Below are 25,161 nucleotides of genomic sequence, written 5' to 3'. Positions count from 1 at the left end.
ACTGAGCTATGCACTGCAATCTTGCTGTTGTTGCTTCAGAGAGTGGCCTCGCTGTCGAGACCTTTATCTGAAGGTTTATGTTGGCAAGTGTCCTTGAACTTGAGTATTGATGACCCACCACAAGGATCAGACTCACATGCTCAACTTGCTCTGCTTCAAGCTGGATTTTCCCCACTGGGAAAGTAAAGTACTGAAATGAACATATTTTTGAGGTCACTTCTCCTGTAGTGCCCCCTGTCCACCAGCTGTGGGCGCTGTGAGTTTCCTCACTGAGCAGAGTGTGTGAGAGGCCTTCCGGTTCCTCTAGCAGATCAGCTGACTCTGATGCTGCTGTCAGGAGACCTCACGAACTGTATTCAATGGCAACAATGAAAATTATCAAGCCATAGGAACGCTATAAACAGCTATATTTGCACTGCTAACGGCCACAGTTTTTAATACACAGGTGAGTAAAGTTGTTAAGTCATACCGCTAACTACCACTGTTGTTGTTGTGAGCAAAGCTAAGTGGCTAACGGTAGCTAATCCCTGCTGGATGTTGCTTGACCTTAACCATCTTTTTTTGATAGCTTCGTTTTACACAAAGTATTGTTTAATCATTGTTTATGGCTTCCTAACGTAAGTTACCAGGGAATAAACATATGTAGTGCTGGCTGTCAGCCTGAAATGGACTTGGACACTAAATGAGCCTCTGTTGCTACTGTAGCATCATTTCATCAGCTTGTTGAGTGGTAAACAGTGCCAGGAAGAGCAGCTTTACATTCAGCCACACTATTTTGTAATTCAGGAGATAGATGTACACAACACAATACTATACCTGTAACGTTGCCAAACTAGTGTTAGTGATAAAGAGAGAGACACAGTGGGAGCATATCTGGGACATACTCATTGTTGTATTATCTGTTGGAATGAATTATAATACAATACACACTAGTCTAAATACAGTTTCCCCTCTCAGTTCTCTCTAGCTGCACCAGTACTGTAACCATGACAGAGTTTTGGCTCATCTCTGCTCCGGGAGAGAAGACCTGCCAGCAAACATGGGACAAAATGATGGCAGCAACTACACGTACCAACAACCTCTCCACCAACCACAAGTTCAACATCCCAGACCTCAAGGTTAGGCTACCCTGCTTTTCATGAGTTCATACTTTTCTCACATACTGAAGTACACAGCCATTAATTTGTGATAATATAGAACCAATGGCCTTAACACTCAAGTAGTTTTTGTGGACATGATTTTCTTTCTTGCACAAATCATAATTAATTCTCTAAAAAGAAAAAAAATCCAGATGTTCACAATCAAATGAACTCACCTTATGTATCCACTGTCAAGAGTAAGCTGACTGTGTGTATGGGGAGCAGTCTTTAAACAGATCCGTTGTCTGCATGTTGAGGTGTTGGTGTGGTGAAGTTTTCATCCGCAGAGCAGCTCAGCTCGTCTGATTCGGGTCCTCTCCACGCTGAAGGTGAAGTAACCCTGCTGACCTTGCTGCCACACGAGGCTGCAGTGTTCTCCTGGAACTGTTAGCAATGCATGAGCGGCTTTGGACAAAGAGGCGCCGTCCTAAGCACATAGGGCCCCCTGGATGTCACTGTAGGCTGATTGAACCCCAGATGTCACTGTTTAAACATAACCCCGCTGACCCCCACTTAAAAAACGACCCAAATCTCAGGACTGATGACTCAAAAGTCATAATGTGCTGATGTTTTATTTTCTGCTTTTGTGTCCAAAAACAGGTGGGGACACTTGATGTCTTGGTCGGGCTGTCGGATGAACTGGCCAAATTAGACTCCTTTGTTGAAAGGTATGCTACTGCAGTGTTGGCAATGTTCAGCCTGGACTGAATATTGTCATTCTGATGAAACTGTTTTTTAGGGCTCTCATAATCATGTTGAATGCAGCCTGTGTCTTAAAGGGCATGAAAAATCTCCTCTCAACCTGTGCAGCGTTCCTGACTCTCTGATGTAGCCGGTGTACCATTCCCTAATCCCTTCCCTTACCTTGTAACGATGAGGAATTTCACAGGGCCCCGAGGCTAGCGAGCCTTGCAGTCTAAACTTGGCAATTTACAGTTGGGTGACACACCAACAGCTCTTTCTTTAGTCATATTTATACCCGATGACTTATGTGCCGCGAGTATGTTTGAGTGTCATTTATAGTCTTTTGGAAATATTGACATCCAAAACTCACACATAGTCATTACTGTCTTAGCCCTGCTTTGCTTCCTCTGTGGATATTTCCAAGACTGTGAGAAAGACCAACCTTACAACACGGTTTCACTTGTTTGACTACAGCCTGGCTTTAATCTAGTTCCTATTTGAAGTTTCCGTTCAGCATAAATGAAAAAAGAATACCCAATAGCAACCATAAATGCATTTATTGTTGTTATTTAAGCTTTGATTGTTGTCATTGGTCATAATATGAAAAAAAATGCACTACAGGTAGTTAAAATTAAACTTAAGTGGCAAATTTGCTTTCTTTTTTTAGTTTTTAGGTATGAAATGTGACTTGGCTCTCAGTCCTTTCTTGGCTTCACTGCTGCTTTGATGTGATGTTGAACAGTGTGCTTAAAAATCTTGAACTCTGAATGTCTGCTGTGTTATAAATTGCCTTGTCAGAACATTACCTCAGCAGGAATATGTGAAAGTGTTTGATGTGTGCGTATGGTTGTGCTAGATTTGGGGGATGAGGTCGTGTGACACTATGTAGGGCGAATGTGGGGTTTACACTAGCTGTGTGCATGCAGTTTGTGTGGCATGATGTGTTTTGATGTCTCCTGGCTGTTCACAGTGTGGTGAAGAAGGTGGCTCAGTACATGGCCGACGTGCTGGAAGACAGTCGAGACAAAGTACAAGAGAACCTGCTGGCCAATGGAGGTACAGTGATGGTTACAACTCTGACGATTATTTTAATACCAAAAATCTGGTGATTATCAAGCGGGATACCGCAACGCGAGTTCAACTGGACAGTTATAATATTTTGATAATTTGTCATGTCTTTCATAAGGTATCTTACCTATAAAAATGCAACTTCAGCTACACTGATGTTGTTCTATTTCCTATTATCTTAACAGAAAAAAAAACCCCATTATGATAATAAATAATCCTTTGTCATTCAGATCATCCATATGACAAAAAAACATATTTTCTTATGGTTCTCTTGTGATATCTAACCATGCAGTTTTGGTTTCATTTGAGATATCCATCTCTGAGATTTCTGCCTCCACCCCAATATAATGGAGGTGAATCGAATTTTATTTTTTAATTGTCATTTTTTAATGCTTTGAACAGCACAAACTACATTTCATTCACCTCTATTGTATTTGGGTAATGGGAAAGATTTCTGAGGAGGATGTATTAAAATCAAGGCAAATAAAAATGAATCTATTTGCATGACTGGGTACATATGTTTTTGTAATTTGGGTGAACTGACCTTTTTAGTTGTATCTTAAATCACTGTAATGAAAATTCAAATTTAGCCCATTTTTAGCTTACTATAATCTGATAATGAGCAGATAATAGCCTGACAAATCTTTTGTTGTATTTTTACAGTTGATCTTGTTACCTACATCACAAGATTTCAATGGGACATGGCAAAATACCCCATCAAACAGTCACTGAAAAACATCTCTGAAATCATCTCAAAGGTACGTCTATCCATTTTGATTAGAAAAAATATTGCAAATGGTGAAATAAAAATTTATGTTTGTACATACAGCATATGTACAGACATTCATATCTATATTCTTTATTTTCGTAGCCTAAGATGTAATGGAACTCTTCCTGTTATGCCTTTGTGTACTTATGTTAGAATAAGGTGCTTTGGGTAGGTGTGCCACAATGGCGTTTAATCATTTTAGTCATGCTTTTTGTCTTTTACAGCAAGTAACCCAGATTGACAATGATTTGAAGACCAGAGCATCAGCTTATAACAACCTGAAGGGAAACCTGCAGAACTTAGAAAGGAAGAATGCGTAAGTAATCAGTGTATACAAACATTGGGCCCTATTTTAATGATCTGAAGTACATGGCGCAGGTGCATTTAGGGTGTGTTCAAATCCACTTTTGCTATTTTAACGGTGGAAAAATGGTCAATGTTTCAGGCGCATGGTTCAAAAGGGTTGTCCATGGTCTCCTGATTAATCATGAGTGTGTTTTCGGCGTAACATGCAATGTTGAATGTATTTTATTATTATTATAATTACAGTTTTGGCTTCTTTAAAATTGTTTTGTTCAGTCATGGAGTAACAGGTCAAATCAGCGGGGTTTTAATTGTTGAAAGTATGGAAACCTGATCACTGTAATCTCAAAAGTTAAAGAATATTTGTTAAATATTGTTCAAAAATAAAATCATTCATTTTAATAATGTAAAGAATCATCAACACAGTTATCAGGACTTGATCAGCTCTCCAAGGTGCTGATCCTGCTGCAGGCAGCAGCTAGAAACTGATGGACGCAAGTGCATTTGCTATTTAAACAACGTGGGTGCTGGACGGGAAAATGACAACTGTGTCGGTCTTAAACTAACAAAGACACTTGCGCTGCGCTTGGCGCCGCTTTGCACCGGGCGTAAGATAGGGCCCATTGATTTTACCATGTTTTTCCTCATGTCTGAGTTTTTCAACAAGAGTAAGAATCTAAAGCCATACTTGCGGATCTGAGAGGCTAACATGCTCACAGTGATCATGCTAACATACTGATCTGTAGGTATAACGTTTACCATGTTCACCATCTTACTTTAATGTGTAAGCATGCTAACATTTGCTAATTAGCACTAAACACAAAGTACAGCTGAGGCTGATGGAAATGTCATTAGTTTTGCAGGTATTTGGTCATAAACCAAAGTATTAGTTGTGCCAGAAGAAGTCAGAGGATCACTAAAATCATAAGTATTCATTGTCTGAGAACCATGATTGTCTGTATGCCAATCCATCAAGTAGATGTTTCATAGAATAAATGGAAACTTTGACCTGCTGTTAGCACAAGAGGAAAAGTCAGGGGATCACAAAAGTCATAAGGATTTCCCTTGAGCAGCATGGATACCTGTATCAAATTTCATGGCAATCCCTCCAGTATTTGAAGATATTTAACTAAAAGCCAAAAATTTCAATCTGCTGGTGACACTAGAGGAAAGGTCAGGGGATCACCAAGTCATTATATTTCATCCTCTGAGGAACTTTAATGTCTGTACCAAATTTCATGGCAATCCATCTAATAGAGCTATTTCAGTCTGGGCCAAAGTGGTGGACCGAGCAACATTGCCAGCACTAGAGCCACACTGCTAGCATGGCTAAAAAAAGTAATGTAGGGTGTAGAGTAAACACCAGGAATAGTTTGGAAACCAAAGTCACAAAGAGCAAAATGAGTCTTTCCCAGCCCTATCAAAGAGCATTTCAGCTCAGTATCTAACTTGTAACTCCTCAAAATGACCAGCAACTATACTTTTGCATTTATACTATCATACCAAAATGTGTTTGTTAAACAAACCTGCTCTTGTTATATTTATTTAAACATTTTAAAAGAGATTTTAAGTTAGCTCCGTGTATCAGAAACATCAGTGGTGTATTTTTTCTACTTGGCCCGTTCTTATATATCGGTCAAGCTTCAAGGATCACCGACTGTGCTTGCGTGACTGTGTCAGCATGCTCTAAAAAGTTATTGCAACTCTGAAATGCTTTGTCAACACTGGCCACCTTTTCAGTCACGTCCTTGTTGTTGTAACACTGCTGTCTGCCACCAGGGGGAGCCTGCTGACCAGGAGCCTGGCTGACATCGTCAAGAAGGATGACTTTGTGTTGGACTCTGAGTACCTTGTCACTCTGCTGGCTGTTGTACCAAAGTGAGTGTTACTATCGAGTCAGGATTGCAAGTTTGGCAAACATGTTTTCATGCAAAGGATTTAATAAGAAAGAAACACGTGGTTGCATGAAATAAATGAGATGCCAACAAATGATGTCCTGCTCTGTTGTACTTCCAGGACATCATACACTGACTGGCAGAAAACATATGAAACACTTGCTGAGATGGTGGTGCCGAGGTCCACAAAGTAAGTGATGTCATTCAAACACAAGTTGGATGAAATAGATGTCAGAGAGACACCAGTATTTATAGTATGTGTCCACTACACTAAAGTCTTAATTTACAGTTAATCAACATTATTACAGCAATATAACAAGTATCTCTCTTTTCTTCCAGTCTGCTATTTGAGGACAATGACAGTGGACTGTTCAGTGTCACTCTGTTTAGGAAAGCCATCGATGACTTCAAACACAAAGCCAGAGAGAACAAGTAAGAGTTGTTAAACTGCGTGGTGAGCAAACACTCACTCTGTCATCACATAGGACAAAAAAAGAGGTGTGATAATTGTCAAAAGAAGCCAGACTGCTGGGTAAATATAAATAGCTTTGGCTAAATATATTTACAGAAACAGCAGTGGTGTATATCATAGGCTGTGGAAAACAATGGCATTTATTCACACAACACTTTTTTAATATGTGAAGAATCTAAGCTAGTATCTTTATACCAACATAAATATTCATGATCAAATGAAACTCATTTCTTCCTCTCTCCATCTCATTTCTAGGTTCACAGTGAGAGACTTCCAGTACAATGAGGAGGAGATGAAGGCAGACAAAGAGGAGATGACACGGCTCTCTACAGATAAGAAGAAGCAATTTGTAAGTGGTCATCCATTTTACACCAGTAATGTTTATGAATGTAGTAACTGGGTTTGTTTATTTACACTGATCTTGGGTGATGTAGTAAATCTTTTTGACTGTACAAATCATGCATACATAACATTATTCCATACTGTATGTGCTCCTCACAGCCATTGGATTCATTGTTAGTATATTATGAAAATAAACTTACAGTTACTGAAACCTTTAGATTAGATAATATCAGTAATGTTTTAGGGGTAATGATAGGTACATCAGCAAAAGAAAAATAAAATTAAGGGGGGCAAATCATCTTTATAATTTGAATTTTGCTGTTCTTCAGTCATATCTTTCTTATGTTCTTATTACATATGAACTCAACCCCTGTACCTTTTTTGGGAGCCAGTGACTGGATGATTTTTTTCCACTGTGTGTTCAAGGAAAAAAAGAAAAACGGAGTGTTTGCTTTTGTCAGAAAAAAAACCTAATTACAGATCCTGAAGCAGTTGGAAACATTGGTGCTACGCAGCCAACAGTAGTCTGAAAATGCTGACTTCACAAAAATCCACTGCAGTAAAAATATTTGTTTATCATTTTTGTGGCACTAATTAAAATTCTCCTTCTGTCTGGCCAAGACTCTTTAGACTGTCACATTTAAAACAGATAGTTTCCATGAAGTAATAGCCTTCATAAGCCGAAGCTGTATTTCCTCACTGCAGGGCCCACTCGTTCGATGGCTGAAAGTGAACTTCAGTGAAGCCTTCATCGCGTGGATCCACATCAAAGCACTGAGGGTCTTTGTGGAATCTGTTTTAAGGTACTGTGATCAGACGGTCGGTCCTAATAGCACCTGTGCATACACCCGTATAAAAGCTGAAGCATCATCACTTGACACTGCTTGCTTCCACTTCAATGACAGCAGTTTAAAGCATGATTAAAATGTTAACACTTTGTTGCTCCTTTGTGGTGTAACTGTGTGTAATGTGGTGTCCCTCCAGATACGGGTTGCCAGTGAACTTTCAGGCCATGCTGCTGCAGCCAACCAAGAAGAACATGAAGAAGCTGAGGGAGGTGCTCAATGATCTGTATAAACATCTGGACAGCAGCGCAGCCGCTATTATTGACGTGAGTGCTTCAATAATGTTGTGTTATGGTTCTTACTATTTACTACAAGGTCATTACATCAAGAAAAATACTGCACATCTTCATGCAATATAGGCATGTGCTACCATTCAAATGTTAGCATGGCAGAGGTTATGATATAAAATCAGTAAGTATTTAATAAAGACTGAAATGATAAAAAATGCAATACCTTGCATTAATATGTGTTTTGGATTTTGCAACATTTAAATAAAAATGTTTCCAGTTTCAGATGTAAATATTTATATTTTGGTTCATTGCAAAAGAAGAAATGAACTACTCATTTCAATAACGGAGCATGCAGCGTGTCCCAGATCCAAACTACACACAGATTCCAAGCAGGATATGAGTATGTAGTGTGTTCACACTGAAAAAGTGACTAAAAAGTATATTCAGACTAGGCAGTATACATACTAAATATGGTCAGCTTTTGAGTGTGCTGTTGATAAACCCTACTCTCCCACAATGCAATACACAAAGGAAATGGAAGAGCTGCTCATAGAGGAAGAAAATTACTATAAATGATGTGCGGTGGTGAGACAGCTCCAGAAAGAGCTCAGAAAACAAAGTGAAAAAAGTATTAAATCTTAAGAAATACTTTTTTTCTCCTTGTGAAGTTTAATTGACATTCCAAAGTCTCAGTTTGATTGATGTCTGACATCACACCTGTTAGTATAAAATGGTGAAGTATTTTGATTCTTTTTTTTTGCACTAATTAAACAGTATACCATGATGATTAGTGTGTCGTACATACTGTATAGAATTTGATTGCACAGTAGTATGGATTTGGGACACATGGACAGAGTCTCTACTGCTGCCATCTTCTCCTCGATCACTGTGAGAATAAAAGAATATTAAGTGCTCCCCCTCATGGCCAAAGCTGGCTATAGCATTCTTACTGAGGTAAAATGAATAGACTGCATTTATATAGTGCCTTTCTAGAAAGAAAGGAATAAAACTGCACTGATTAATACCTCAGCCTTGAAGCAATGTTGTGTAAATAATAAATGTTATAATATATATATTAACTTATCCTGAAAAGGAGCTTTGCTAAAATAAAAAAATATTTTTTAGAAATGTCGATTCTAAAGTTTAAAGTTTAATGTGGGGATACATGAGACTTACAGAGGCATCTTTTCAAAGCATTAAATTCAGATGTGTTTTTCTCAGAGTTAATTCGACATTATAGGTCAGTGGTTCTCAACCTTTTTAGTGTCATCGACCCCCAGATTGATACACATCAGGCCGTGGACCCATATTCGATAAGATGTAGTCTCAGGGATCAGCTGATAAGAGTTATTCCATAACTGTCTGTACTGTAGATTGACAGACTAACAGTGAAGAGTGTGAAACCTATGAACAGAATAGTCATTCTTATACATTCTCTCATTGGAATAACTTCTAGTCAATGAAATAATAGTGAAATTAAAATATTCCCCATTTTTCTGGGGACCCCCTGGAACCCCATCAACCCTCAGGGGGTCTGGGGAGCCACAGGGGTCCATGCTATCATGCTATCTGTTCATGTTATCCCAACTACCCCTGTTCATTTTGTTATTACTTCCAAACAAGCTGTAATATTAAGTAATTATTTAGAATTGGGTGCACTAAAGCTTATCTGCACCACAATAGATAATGTTTTCTTTATTTGTCAGTGGTCAGTCCCTCGATGCCCCACTATATTACAGCCGTTTGACATTACATAACATTAGTGATATTTCATTTAGCCTTTTATGTAGAAGCTGATTACAGATAAAGCCACATACATTCAAACTGCTGCTTACACATATGTTTTGGGTTTTTTTCAGTCAGCGATGGACATTCCAGGCTTGAATCTGAGCCAGCAGGAGTATTATCCTTACGTCTACTACAAGATCGACTGCAACCTGTTAGACTTCAAAGTTTAACACGTTCCTCATTTTGTCTTAACATTGAGTGTTGATTAAGTTATGCTCTTCCTGGTACCCACCCCTTCCCCTCACCCTTCCTGTCCCCTTTGTCTGTCACCTCACTGTCGCCTTTCCTCTCTGCTTGAATGATAACACTGCATGTTCATTCCTTGTGGTGAAAAAAGCTCATCAACAAACTTCTACCACTTTTACAACCAAGGGACAAAAAAAGACTTTTTAAAAATTGTTTTTGTTTACAGTTTATTTTTCTTCACAAGCCACACTGATAATTAGCTTTTTTTGATGTGAAATGAATAAAGAAATCATACTGGAGAGTTGTATATTTACTGTGTCATGTGCTTGTGTGTATTGATAGCTACATCTTCTGTATCGATGTTCAGAGATTTGTGTTTACATGCGGGCAATTTCATCATTGCACCCAGATCTGGTCTGTGTTTCTGAGATTGTGGGTCACCCTTGCAGACGTTGTGTAACAAAAATGAAATATGAGTGTGTGTTGTTGTCTCGTGTATATTTGCTGTCAAAAGAGATCTATATCTGAGTATTGTGTAAGCCATTGATTGAATAAATATGATTGATGAATAAATAATATGAAATATGTGTGAATTAGTGAATTCATTAATACATATTCCCAAAATATGATTTCCTTTTGACTGAACAGAATTCAGGAGACTTTATGAATGTGACATGTGAACACCATATGGTGATGTGCATGTGAGAGAAACGAAAATGAGATGTGGAGGAAGTGTCTGTGTGTGTAATAAAAGAGAGAGATTCTCTGTAAAGCCTTGTGATGACTCGTGATCATCTGCAGAGCCACGGGCAATTTCGAGGAAACTTCCTGTTAAAGCAGAAATCATCTGGAATCCACAAAGCAGGAAGATAAATATTTCCATTTCAACATGGAAGAAAGCTGGAGATACCAAGTCAATAAACAGACTTTGGATGAAACCATTGCATGATATATGAGGATGTTTTACAGTTGAGTGTGTGTTGGAGGTGTTTTGTTGGACTTAAAGCACCAAAAGGAGAAGTACTCATTATGTCAGTGCTATATTATCATATTGTTGAAATATTATTATTGATGTATGAACATATAAGCAGTCCTTTAATGCTATAGCTGGATGAGGTAGAGCTACTTTTAACTACTTCATGTACTACTGGGAAGTTTAATCTCCAGCAGTGCATCATATTTTACAAACTGATGATATGTTTTGTGTGTAAAATCAGATTTTGAAAAGTAAGAAACTATTGCAGTTAAAGAATATACTGGATGGAGTAGAAATACAAAGTAGGTTATCCAGCAGGTGGCAGCATACAGCAAGCAGCATCAGTGTCCCTGTCTTCTTAGTATTAATGATACCTGACTGTGACTGCTGTAATTGTTGTGTTTGTTATATGTCAAATGAATCATTTGTTCTTAGGTCATCAGATGAGGTCAGCGAGACTTCCTGCAAAAAAAAAAAAAAAAATCAGATGTCAGTGAAAAGTTTCACTGTGAGCTATTATATTTTCTGCCAATATTTAGTAAATCCACCAACTGTATGTTTCTGTGTTGAAGGAAACAACCGGTCTGTGGATATAAATCCTGTTGTGATCATTTAATGGATCATTTAATACAGATTCTCTCTGCAGTCTTCACACACTCTTTGTGTGAGGATCAACTGTATGTGAGTGCTCTCAAGTCTGTCGTTGAATGTAAAATCATTGTAAAATTATTGTTGCTTTGAAGGTAAATCCTGCTCTGTATTGAGATATACATAAACAAAATTATATAAGGAGTTTATTGAAGAAGTGGAGGCATCTACAGACCCATCAGGGTATGTGAGAGTTTCTTACTGGACTTAGACTCCAAACATTTTCAGATGTAGTTAAAACTCTGAATAACAAACTAACCCAGGTGGGTGCTACACATGGTGGTGTTAGAAGTGTGTTTCCCCTCTTTATTGTGAAGTGCGCTATATAAATGTAATCCATTATATTATTAATCAGCAACATTATCTTATTTCCTTCACAGGTGTTTCATCTGGTACATGGGCTCTTATAAGTCCCAGGTAAGACCCACTATAGTGGTAAGTATACACTAATATCAAATACCAAGTAATATCTCATAAATTGTGTCTTGCACTCCAGCATAAAGCCGTGATCTCTTGTATGTTCTTCAGATTGCACTGGCAGCTGAACTGTTCAGAGAAAACATCTGCTGTGTCTGCTGAGGACATGAGTGACTTGCTGGTGAAGCACAGTGAGAGTGAAGTGAGTTACTGACACACACACACACACACACACACACACACACACACACACACACACACACACACACACACACAGTCCAGCACAACACATGACCTTAACTCTACTCATGTCACACCAATCTGTCTCTAATAAGGTGGAGAGGTAGAGTAAAGATGAAGCTTGTGTTTTCTTTCTGTTTAAAGGCTCTGGGAGTTTGAACTGGAGGATGTCGATGCTGATGTCAAGCCTCTCCTCAAACTGGATGAACTGATGGAGCAGCAGCAGGAAGCCCCCGGCTCCAAACTGCTTGGCCCACAGGAGGTGGTGATGGAGGTGGTCCCAAAAGTGGTGCAGGCCTTCTTGTTGCCTCCGCCAAACACTCCCTTCAACATACTGTCCCAGCAGCTCAGCAAAATGGCTGTTGGAGTAACACAGGCTGTTGTGAACTGGGTCTCCACCACTCTGTACAAGATGCTGCATCAGATCACTTTCTCCCTCTCCATCAGAGATATTGTGGTCCTGTCTATCCGGGAAAAGGTTAAATAGGGTTACACTGAAGATGTCCTGGTGAAGAGGCTGAACTGCTTTGCAGCAGAAGTGCTGAACAGACAGAAATCTGTGTGCGGTTCCAGCCTCAGACTGACAGACACTCTGCTGCTGTCTCAGCTCCTCCACCTCCTGTGATGCCCCCAGCTGAACCTCCAGTTGCTTCAGTCCTGGATGGTGAGAATTTGAACAAAGAGCCAAATACAGTACCAGATTCTGCTGTGGTTTCTCCTCCACTCCCTCTTTTGCCTCCAGCTGAAGCTCCACTCACAGCATCAGTCCTGGACAGTAAAAATTTGAACAAAGAGACAAATACAGTATCAGATTCTGCTGTGGTTTCTCCTCCACTCCCTCTTTTGCCTCCAGCTGAAGCTCCACTCACAACATCAGTCCTGGACGGTAAAAATTTGAACAAAGAGACAAACACAGTACCAGATTCTGCTGTGGTGAAAATTTGACAGGGAACCAGACTGCTGTGGTTTCAGCTCAACTCTTCTCAGCCCACCTAATGAAGCTCCTGTCATCACTGTAGAGCAGGATGACCCGACCATAGGCCAGGGTGAGACCAAAAGGAAGAAGAGGAGTGGAATCAGACGTACCTTCAACTGGTTCAAAAAAACACTCTGCTGCTGCTGCCTGAAGACACAAACTGAGACGGTTCCTCAGTTTCATTATTGCTGTGTTCTAGATATTAATGCTTTTATTCAAAATAAATTCATGGTTGTACTGCAGTCAGTCCACGTCAGTCAGTTTCATTTATTGTGAACTAATGCAACATAAGATGAAGACATCGGCAAACAGAACGTGCACATTGGATTCACTGTATTTACACTATAGTATGAATATAGTCATTATAAAGGTATAACTTCATCTCAGTGTCATAGAGCTATGAAAAATCTGATTTAAAAGTAATTATTTGACACATAAGCATATGTGTACAAACAGCAAGAAATAACATCAAATCAAGGAGGAATAACATAAAATAAAAGATCCTGGTTGATAAATTTCTATTGAATATAACCTGATAACAATATATCCTTTAAAAACATAACCACAACAAATATTTTTGATAAGGATCCTTTCCATCATTTTTCCACAATAACTTTGGAATTTTTGTACTGCACTATTTCTTATTACTTATCAGCAGACATATAGGCCTGTGTATATGCAATGAGCTAACATGACTCTTTAAAATCAGTCTAGCTCTAATTTAATAGACAAAATACAACTAATGAGCCATTTGAGGTGCAGAGGAATGGCTGATGAAGCTCTTGCTGCATCCACATTTGTGTGACTTCAAACATGAGCAAAGTGAAAATCCACAGAGGTGATGCTGATCATGACTCTCAACTCATTCAGTTAACGTTGGGTTAAAAAGCACTGGATAGAGAGAGAGAGAGAGAGAGAGAGAGAGAGAGAGAGAGAGAGAGAGAGAGAGAGAGAGAGAGAGAGAGAGAGATCATGTGATGAAGGCGTGAGCTTGGCTTTCTGGGTTGTGATGTCAGACACTCACACACACACGCGCACACACAGAAACACACACACACACACACACACACACTGTACAGGCTTACAATCACACTGTCTTATGTTTGCTGGTACCGAAACCTGAACGAGGCATTAGGCGGGCGGATAAACAACCTCCGGTGTGCTGCTGTCTGCTGATCCGGGAGCAGGAGCTGAGCATCAATGCCTCCAGGTTACCTCTCACATATCGGCCTGGACCTGTTCTCATCATCGGGCCTCCTGCGCTGAGATAATGAAAGGATGGCCGAGCAGCGGTGCGGGGACCACGGAGGGCTGACGGATGCTGCTGCAGCGACTCACCGGGATGAGCAGCGGCATCACAGCACCATGAATCCCACGGAGGACGCGGGAGCGGAGGACCTGTCTTTGGAGGAGATACTTAGGCTTTATAGCCAGCCCATCAACGAGGAGCAAGCTTGGGCGGTGTGTTACCAGTGCTGCAGGACGCTGGCGAAGGGACACCGGGGCAGGAGGAGCTCCGCCGCCGCCGGAGCTTCATCAGCCTCGGCTCCTACAAGGATATCCGGACCGGCGGATGTTAGGATACAAAAGGACGGGTCTGTGAGGGTGCAACACCAGGGCTGTGAAGGTAAAAAGATTATGTAAGGATGAGTGTGCCCACAGCTACTTGGATCCAGGCCAGGCCATCACTTGCATTTTATAATGGGGTTGAGATGTTGTGATAGTCCTTATGAAAAAAACAAAACAAACCATATTGTCCATACACCTAAAATAAATGATAGGAGACCAGATACATGTTCAGACTTGTGTTTAGTGTCCACAAATTATATAAATGGAATATTATAGGGGTACCACCGTGCAATAACATCACTATAAATAAAACAGGCCTACACATGTTTCAGCTCACATGCAGAGGCTTTCCACAGCTTTTTCCTGATTAGGAGCTTAATTTGCATCTCAGAATTACTCTGTAATCTGCAGCAGGAAAACTACAGTCATATTTAAGTCTCCATTACACATGACCTGACCACTGATAAACAAAGGAATCTCTTCTCCCCCCACCAGAGACCCCCTGCTGCTGCCCTCACTTTCCTGACCTTTCATAGTGTTTTCACTGAATTTGCACTATTTCCTCATCACTAAAGGCACGTGGATGTGCATCATGTGGTTTCATCTTTTATTAAAAGCCTCTCAGCCTATTTGCCACTTCATATCAGATCAAGGTGTTCATTCATCTGATTAAAGCATGTGGTAACAAGCTGAAATGGGCACTGATCAGATCAAGGTGTGGACTGATGTCCGTGAATAGAAAAACACAGACAAGTGGATTTTTATGATAAATTCTCATTGAGTTGTACTTCACTTCCGCACGTTCCTTGTATCTTTAGGGCCTGATTCAGCTGTTCATAACTACCTGTGACACGGGAGCTCCTGCTGATTATAGCATTAATTAATGAAATGCCATAAAATTGAAGATAGGGCTCTGCTGTCTGACAGTTTTTTCATTGCCAAGTAGAAAAAAAATCCAAGAAAATGAGAGGAGACAGTGCTGCAGCAAAGTGTGCCAAATGAAAAATCACTGCAATATTCTGGAAACATCCCTTTAGGCATTCGCAGTGTGTCTGTGGGGCTACTTAATGCTTTTATAGTGACTTAATGGTAATTTGTGCCTCATATGGGAAAGTTTCAGTGTGTCTGTGGTATTTATCCAGTATCTGAGTTACTACAGATCTTTTTTGTTATAAGGTATTAACAAGGATTCAAACCAGTGTCAAAACAAACCAGATGAAACTGCATGCCATGTGATGTGTGTGTTGGTACAGTCGATGGGTGTGTCTGTGAACAATAACATGCACTTAACCCAAACACATTTGACATTGTCAAACCGAGGCCTGGCGTGTTCATCATCCCCTGTAATCACATTTGTTCACACACTAAAACAGAGCGCAGAGCAGACTGACTAAATGCCTATCTCTCAATCTATCTCTATAATGGACTGTACCTGAGGGCCTGAGGGACAGGCTATTAACTCAGCAATAATGTACACACACACCATGCACAGCACTGCTGAGTCAATGCTATGGCTTTTTAGCCAATACATGCATGCTTCTTCTTATCAACTTTTACAAGCAAATTTGAGAGGCACAGCTGTGATGATGATGATGCTGGTTGTGGCCTGTAGGTCTATATGGTTAGAATGAATGGGCTATTTTAAGCAGCATGGAAGCAACCATTGGAGAGGGGAGTCCAGGCTTTTATTCCTCTGTTGCTCATGTACTGTCATGCCATGCAAAATGTATTGAAAATGTACTGAACTACTATAGCTCAGCAAGATATTTGACATTGTATTTGTAATGTATATTTCATGTTTTCATTTTCTTTTAGTATTTATACAGTAAACACATTTTACATTCTGGGTACCTTTTCTTTCATATCACACACAGTGCGAAATGTTAGTCTTTTCATGAAGTACACATATGAAACACATTGTCCTATGCATGTAAAATCAGTCACAAAATGGGTAAATTTAGATAAATATTGAGGGATATACTGAGACAACTGAGATATGGATTATTGCATTGAGGGCCTCCAGTCAAAGGTAATATTCTCTATATATCTTCAGGCAATCCCATGTAATTTTGGGAATGTTTTGGAAGTGTCCTGATCAGTGTAACCACACTAATGCTTTTTTCAGGGTAATTTGCAGCTGTAATTGCCACTTATCTGTGCTGTTCAGTGCAGGCTCCCTCTCTAAGCTTTGGAAAACACACTCATCCATGTAAATAATGAGATAAATCTGTGACAAACGCTTTTGGTATGTTGAACTTCCGAAGCTTTCATCTGTTAAATTGACTGTAAAGCATTCAAGTAAAAACCAGTCAAGGTTAGTTTTAGACCTTGTTGTCACTCAAAACCATGTTCACCTAGTTGTTTTTATTCAGCAGTTTATCTGGGGCACCTGCCACTTTGGGTTATATCCGAATCCATCATAGGAAAGCAGGACAATTCTAAAAACCTTGCAGACAAATGTAAATGTTTTCTGACATGTCTAGAGAGTGATAAATTGATTTAATTTAATGCTTCAGGAACCCTCCTAAACTGTTTTAGTATCATTAAGGAAGCACATTCGATTATCTGCTCACCTTATTGGCTGTGCACACAAACACACACACACACACACACACACACACACACACACACACACACACACACACACACACACACACACACACACACACCACACCTTTAACTCTTCCTCATCACACAACAGCATTGCATCCAAATCTGCTGATGCAAATAAAGGTCAGTGGATGATGTCAGAGCTGTGGTGATGTTGCATTGTTGCGTGTTAGAATACAAAACAGCTATTTGTTGAGAGGGTCATAAGTCAGCAGGCTGCTTGTTCATGAAGTAAAAGCTGTGCCTGTGGGGAATATTAAAGTAGGTCTTCTTTTTGAAAGGGAGCACATTCATGCATCATGGCTTCCTGGGAGGAGATTTGTCATCATTGGTCACATGCTGCTCAAACTACTGAAGTAATTAGAAATGAAACAGAGCTTTTATTTAAGCTGGTCTAGTGTGTGTAATGATAACTAGAGCACTTCTGCTGAAATTAGTTTAATGAAGACGAGGATATGTAATCAATGATAAGTAAGCCTCAAGGATTCTAGACCACAGAGCAAACTAACATAGCAAAAGATAATAGAGATCTCAGTTATCAGATTTAATAACAGTTTTTATTTTAAACCTGCACTAGGAATGTGAGTGTTTAAAGGATAAGGCCAGTGATATCTTTCTTTCTTGTCAATTAAATTCCATGAAAACATAAAAACCAAATATGAATTGATCATACTATCAACACAAATTAGTGAGCCAGCCCGTTGCACTGGGTGACATGTTCCTTCATTTCTATGCCACTGAACACAGCCACTGTAATTTATTTTGAGTCAATCCCACATACATCAACCTGCTGCTGTAACTTTTCACTGGAACACCAAATGACTGTCCATTGGTACCTTAGAAGTGACTGCAGTGGATTTGGAGAAAATGTACACTTCACTGATATTAAGATATTGCACCAAAAGTAATGCATGGAGTTTGGCATTAATGGCTAAGAGCATCATCACATATGTCTAAGCTCTGTCAGTCATACTGTATATATTTATGTGCTGTAACTGAACAATGTTGCATATGTAGCTTTACATGTATGTATGTATGTAAGCTGCTTTATGCTTAGACTTAAATCTTCTGATTATCACAACACTGCTTTCTTGTTTCCCTGCAGGTAAATACAGCCCTTGCACAACAACAGAGGTGAGTGACTTGTATTTATTGTATTTCATAATCACATGCTCACAGAAGTTTGAATCACATTATGTGGACCATATTTGCTTGTGTGAGTGGTATCTGCAAGTGAGGGTGAATAAGAATACAGTGTGAACTTTGTTTTGCACACTTAATTTTTAAGAAAATGCTTACTTTTTACATCACCATTGTGCTTACTGCACTTTGTCAATGTTTACTTCAAGTTATTGATGTGCAACTTGGTTGCTGGTTGAGAAAAAGAAAAGAAAAATTAGAAATCTGGTCACATGTTGTTTCTTTGGGTGAAGCTAGTCTGACAACATTACTTGCAATGTTTTTGTTGATTACCACAAAACCTCACACAGTGCAGGCTGGGAAACTGAAATGCTTCTGGAAAGGAACCAATCAGTCAATTAGAGAAATATCTTGAAGGGAAATATATGCTTGTACAGAATAATGGCATGCTTAACCACAATAGAAGCATGATTTCCTTTTTAAATATTTACCTTCCACAGCTGGTCACATTAGCTAGTTACAGTAAGTGAGAGCAGACAGTCACAACAACAGATAGCATTAAGATTAGAGTGGGCATGTTGCAGGATTATTAAGTGCAATGCGTGTCAGATAGCACTGTGGTTGAAACTGTCATAAGCCATGGGTGTGCAACATGTTAATCCTGATGCCTGCAATGGCACTGATGCGGGTCACTGCTGCTTAAACTAACACCTTCAACAAATGAAACAAGTTTAAATGCATTTTTCCACAATAGGAAACTGGTTTCACTGCAAGCTTTACACACAACATTGCATAAAAAAACACTTAAGAGCAGTGAAGCATATAGCAGACAGCCAGTCTCCAAAGGTGTTGATGCAGAGTTTGTGGCATGCAGCAGCATTGTCTTTGCTCACATTTTGATGTTATGATTTGGCTCATGGACTTCCATTCCTTATACCAACATTATGTCTAATTTTCATAGACACAGTGAGGTTAAACAAATGACCAGGCTTTAATACCTTGAAGGAATAGTTAAGTAACTTTTTTGGGAATATACTTATTTGCTTTAATTCCAAGAGTCAGATGGAAAGCAAGGAAGCTGGGAAATTAGCTGAGCTTTAATATAAAGACAGTATGCAGGGAGAAATAGCTGGTCTGTCTCTCTCCAAAGTCAAAAAATATAGTTTTAAAGGGAGTTACATGCTGTAACTATTTCTTGACAAACAACAGTTTATCCATCCAGCCAGCAATGGTGCAGTTTCTTTGCCATAGCGCTGTTTGGTCACTGTGACCACAAACTGTCATTTTTAGATTTTGAAGTAAACAATGTGTAGATTAGTGAGCTTTAGAGGTGCTGGTAGATGTATTCTAGAAAATTGGAGAGAACAAAGCTGTTTCTTCTAGTCTTCATGCTAAACTAAATTTATTGGCCCCTGGCCCTAACATGCACACATGAGTGATCTTCTTGTCTAAACTTTGGGAGGGGTGGGAGCAAATCAACATATTTTCTAAAACTGTGAACTATTCCTTTAAAGAGATGCTGGCCAGAGACAGATTTTAAAAATAGTCAAAATCGGTGAAAAAGAAACCAAGATATCCTGACTTTTAGTCACTAGTGTAGGTCAAGATCCAAAAACACTGGATCCTGCACTTCCCACAGTGCAACTCAGCATCTTTTGTTAGAGCCTCCCAGCTTAGTAAATTCTTACATCTTCCAAACTCCATACCCCCAGTTAGAAATGCAGGCTTGAAAAAGCCCCCAGAGACATAGAAGACATCATACAACTTCGTTTTCACTGATTTGATGTGTAAAATCTGTGAACTGCTCCTTTAAAACACAGAGCCACTCCTCAGTTCAAGATTGACACTTTCTTTACCACAAGCCAGATCATTTGAATTCAGTTTTTTGAGGGTACCTGTACAAAGTGTATGTTTACTGCTGGTTATATATTGTAAAAAGACATTATAGAGATGTAAAAGTTCTCAATATGGAAGACCATTTCCTGGCTTGTGTTCCAGCTGCCTCTCTCTCATCCTTTGTCTTCACCCAGTCATTTCCTCCTTCAGCCCCAGAGCTCCCAGCTGGCTTCTCTGATTGACTGGTTGGAAATGTCATCCAGCAAGGCCTCCTGCCTCTGGAAATCTCTGGAGTACAATTGAAACCTAATTAAAGTCTATGTAAAATTGCCTCACTCGCCCACATCCTCCACACACTCTGCTGTTGACGGTAGTGATCATAGTTATTAAAGAAACACGCTTTACAGTATGGACAGATTAGTTTTTCTGCTTACGTTTGCTTTTCAGGAATACACTGCTGGATGCAGTAGGTGGAATAATTTTAGCCTGCAGAGGTGTCTTTGGCTTTCCAGAGTGCTTGATGTATTGTAAAGTTAACAAACGGTTTTCAAGTGAGAGTATTTTGTGTGTGTGACTTCATCAGATGGCTGAGGATCTATTTCCACTTCATTACAGACTGTGTGCAGTAGTTTCCAGGGAGTTCTGGAGTTGGATTGCTGTGTAATAGGGCTGTGATAACAGATGGATAGTGAATACCTCAAACACACACACACATAAACACAGTTGACTGTAGAAGTAGAAAAAGTGAAGCTGTATAGACAAATCCCTGCTAAGCAGCTTTGCACTAGAAATGAGTTCTCACAATACAGTGTGTTACAGACTGGCTGACAAAACTACTGGCAAGTGGTTCGACTCTCTTGATGCTTGACAGCATTAAATCCAGCAGCAGTGGCATTCTGTTAACATACAGTGTGGAATTAGCCCAAAGCTGGATGAACAAGAACACGTGTGTAGTCATAGCTGACACACATTATCTACACACGGCTTCAAACAGCGTGAGCTCGTGAAATGATGCGGTTGTGAATGTCAGATGAGGCTGTTTTCCTACAACACAGTAATCACTACAGCTCTTGTTCACTGAAAAATTGATGATATTTGTTAGCGATTTTGTAAGCAATCACTCAAATATGTTTAAGTTAAACTCGTCAGCCATTATCCTTCTTTTCTATGCTAGTTTTCGTGAGGAATTTGTTGATGACCCCTGTAGCCAAGCTAGCTAGACCCTTTGTGGTCCCGTGATGCAGTGTGTAACCTCAGAAAATTGTGGATTATGCTTCATCACATTCCCCTCTGTCAAAGTTTAACCGTGCATGCTCTGTGGTCTCTTAACGTCTCAGCTTTGAAGTCTGGGAAGGGATTAGAGTTTAACGTCACATTCTGTGTTTAATGTAAACAGAAAATTCAGTCAGAACTTATGAAAGTGGTTTGTTAGGAATAGGAGCCTTTTTGCAGCGGAGTTAATGTTCATTTGCTTTTTTACGTGCTTTGGTTCAAGTGTTCTCTATGTGAAGTTATGTGGGTTCTACGTCCACTAGATAGCAAACCAAAGCAGCCATTCTCAGTCATATGACAGTCAGAGGTCAGAGCAGCGTAGTCAGGCATAAGAATCAGAGAAAGGAATCTCCTCAGCTGTTGTTTGTGCCTGAGAGGAAATAACCCATGCTTTTGTCCGTGACGCGACCATGAATCAGCTTACAGTTTGGGGGATATGGGGATATGTCTACTGTGTGTCTTCATTACTCATCTTGTATATTCCTTGCATCCAGCTTGCTATTAAAGTCACCAGTTTTAAACTGAAGAGACTGATTTCTTTAGAACCTCATTCCTGTCAGTCAGCCTTCTGAGATAATCACATGAGTAGATTTGTTAGATGTGAATTGGTGAATTCTTCATATATTTGTATGGTTCTTCCAGTTGTATGAATTCTGATTGAATATGTCCAATCTGGAGGATGGCTGCAATACATATTTGGATGGATATGACAGAATACAGCGTGTTCTTCTTTATGTATTGCCTAAATTTCATTTCTTGGTTTTAGAGAAGATTTTACCAGACAAACTTTGCAATTACAATTGTCATTTTGCTGTGGTTAAAAAAATGGCTATCAGTGCTATTCCATTATGCTTTAAAGGCAAATACCGAGTTCTGACAGTGCAAGAGATATAAATGAAACATAAATGATATGACAAAAAGACAGAAATTCAATTTGTACCTTTTCTTTAAAAGGTGGTAGGCTTTTTGATATGCATTTTGATGTACAGTATATGTGTATCACCTGTAATAGCCATATTTTTCATCTAGTGCCACCGTCACTGTTACTTTTCCCAACAGTTTTGGTTTAGGATACTTGCAAAACTAAAGACATTCCCATGAACTTCAGCTGTACTTTGTGTGTAGTGGTAATTAGCAAATGTTAGCATGCTAACAAGGTGATTTAAGATGGTAAACGTGGTAAACATTATACATACTTAGCATAAGCATGTTAGCATTGTGAGTTTAATATGCAGGCGTTAGCATTGCAGCTGAAAGCACTAACTCACAGAGATGCTAACGTGGCTGTAGACTCTCACTCTTGTTTCACATTATGTAGCATTTTCTCTTTTGTACATCACTGCATTTTGTATTCAGTACCACCATGGTCTTGGTGACCACAGTTGAGCAGGTGGAAGTTGAGTGCTTTGCTTAATGGTACTTTGAAGGTTCTTAGACGTTATTGAAGGACAGGAGAGTGTTTACCTCTCATGTGTCCCATCTGTATTTTGTATAGTTGATCTCACAGTCCTCTTGTTGTTGGATATTGGGAATAGTTTCATATTCCCTGTAAAATTTCAATAACTTTTTTAAAACACATAGAGTAGATGCAGCTTACAATGGATGCAAAGGTCAAAGATGATTTTACTCCTTTGACTTTTAGTTAAGCTATGTCTTTATTTATTGAACTGGAGTTTATATGGGTTTTGCTTAACTTATCGTTATGAACAAGAGACTATGAGAGACTAAACTACTTGCTAGTGTTACAAAACCTAGGATGTGTTGTGAAGGATTAAAACGAAATGACACCAGATGTCCTGGCACTGGGCTTAAAAAGATTATACAGCAGAGAGCTAATTAATTGCAGTTTTATAATTTTTTTTTAGTAAAATTTCACTTAGCTCAGTTCCTGTTTACTTTTACTGCCATGACCTAATTCCTGTGAACCCGCTAATAAGGAAATATAAATGTTTTAAATCCCCACATTGTTTCTGCAATCCTTTAATACTAACTAGTTTGTGCTGATTCTGGTCATTTTCTGCTGGCTGGCTAATAGTGACTGATGGAGGGCTGTCACACACAAGAGTATCTCATAGATTTAAGTTAGCATTTAATTAACACAATTGGCTGTGGTGTTTGGTCTGTGAGAATAGCACAAAGCTACATAACTAAAAGTAATGTGATTCTCAGTCTGTTTACCATGTGGGATCCTCCATGACCTCCTTTAGTCACACAGTGTTGTCACAAGCTTGTTTTTGTCTCATTTAGTCATTCATACAGACATTATGCTTCTCTCAAACCCCTTCTTTATATTCACAACATATTCCAAGGACTAGTGCTGAAATGGTTAGTTGATTAATTGATTAGTTTAGCGACAGAAAATGAATCAATAACAGTTTGATTTTAAGTCTTTTAACCAGGACTATTATCTATGTTTTATATCACTTTACATTTAATATCTTCGGATGTTGGATGTTAGTCAGACAAAAGCTATTTAATAATGTCACTTTGGACAAATGGTGATAGATATTTCTCACTATTGTGATTTTTTTTAGGATTTAGTTTGGGCATATTATGCTATAATTGTTAGTTGCAGTCCTACCATACCAACTGGCCCCTTTAGTGAACATGAGTGAGCTGTATGCAGTTTGATGTCATTACATAAGGTGATTTTTGGCTATAGAATAGGTATAGTAGATCTGATTATTTAAAACTTTACCTTACTTTGCCATTCTGAGCAAATTGTAATATTGGGCTTCACATTGTAGCAAACTTTAAGTTACACAATAAACACTGAATGGTAGCAGCATCAGACACCTGGCCATATTAACCCGGAGTGTCCAATTACATAATTTGTAATGTACTGAACCAGAATAAAGGTTAGATGTTGCATGTACTCTTGTTAACATGAGACTCTGCTGTCATATCATATCCTGCTCTTGTGCAGCGCTTATGCCTGAGGTCATGTAATACTGTTACTGTTGAAATAAAACCATCACTGGATGAGAAACTGACACCTGGACAAAACATTCAAGTGTCTCCTTATGAATGCTTTGAATGCTTTGAAACACCTTGTCCCTGAGGGATAATAGTAGATATGTAGGCGGATGGTAGATGGGAATACACTGGAGGTTGGAGAGAAAGGGATATAGTGCTGTCTTTGTGTGTAACTGAGGAAGAATTTGCTGCCAGCAGGCAGACTGAGGAAAATAACAACTGCATTTGTGAGAGCACACAGGAGGCAGCACCATCATAGAATATGTGCTATTTGCCATCAATCTCCCAGTGTTTACTGACCTCATAAGGGCAATAGGAATGCTGTGGGAATAAAATAAGCGTTACATTTCTGTTGTCTGTCTCAACAAGATTTGTCTCTAAACCCTATGTGTCTTATTATGGAGCCAGTTATTTAGGTCAAATGAAAAGTTCAGGTGAGGTTATGAGGACTTTGCAGGACAAAAGCAATTTAACAGGTGCAGAACAAATATAAAAACATTTCCTCGTGCGTCACTCTGGCTTTTATTTTGGCCCTTTGGCCAGCTTGCCTCCTCTTCGTGATAGGAATGCTGAAATTTAAGCCGAACTGTTTGATGTTGCTCTCGCTTGTGATGATGGCCACTGCTTCACCAACCAGCAAATCTCCTTTGGTTGACATTCTCATCCTCTTCCCACTTTTTTTTCTTTTCCTTCTTCTTTTTCATCTTCTCCCCACCGCTTCCTCTCTTGCATCCCATTATTCTGCTCGGTCACCTGGAAGCCTGGGAACCAGTCAGGGAG

General features: G+C 39.4%; 2 protein-coding genes across 5 annotated transcripts in view; both read left to right on the top strand.

The window, feature by feature from the left end:
- Nucleotides 1–288: 288 nt before the first annotated feature.
- Nucleotides 289–10,308, top strand: atp6v1c1a (ATPase H+ transporting V1 subunit C1a). Its single transcript, XM_042425324.1, has 13 exons — nt 289–445; nt 958–1,118; nt 1,740–1,807; nt 2,794–2,879; nt 3,555–3,649; nt 3,885–3,976; nt 5,743–5,841; nt 5,980–6,048; nt 6,198–6,290; nt 6,586–6,679; nt 7,378–7,475; nt 7,657–7,783; nt 9,607–10,308. The coding sequence occupies exons 2-13, from the start codon at nt 987–989 to the stop codon at nt 9,703–9,705; spliced, it is 1,152 nt and encodes a 383-aa protein (XP_042281258.1). The 5' UTR covers nt 289–445; nt 958–986; the 3' UTR covers nt 9,706–10,308.
- A 3,608-nt stretch (nt 10,309–13,916) lies between these two features.
- spire1b (spire-type actin nucleation factor 1b) overlaps nt 13,917–25,161 on the top strand; it is a 40,332-nt gene continuing 29,087 nt past the window's right edge. For 2 of the 4 annotated variants that reach the window (XM_042424320.1, XM_042424319.1), the window contains exons 1-2: nt 13,918–14,605; nt 18,263–18,291. In XM_042424320.1, the coding sequence (XP_042280254.1) occupies nt 14,257–14,605; nt 18,263–18,291 (378 nt within the window). In that variant the 5' untranslated portion in view covers nt 13,918–14,256. Of the gene's footprint in view, nt 14,606–18,262; nt 18,292–25,161 lie in introns of all 4 variants that reach the window. The other 2 variants (XM_042424318.1, XM_042424321.1) reach the window with 2 other exon arrangements.

This window comes from Thunnus maccoyii, chromosome 10 (genome assembly GCF_910596095.1).
Source record: "Thunnus maccoyii chromosome 10, fThuMac1.1, whole genome shotgun sequence".
Classification (NCBI taxonomy): Eukaryota; Metazoa; Chordata; class Actinopteri; order Scombriformes; family Scombridae; genus Thunnus; species Thunnus maccoyii.
The sequence above is the reverse complement of the archived record's forward strand: the minus strand, read 5'-3'. Positions and strand labels throughout refer to the sequence as shown.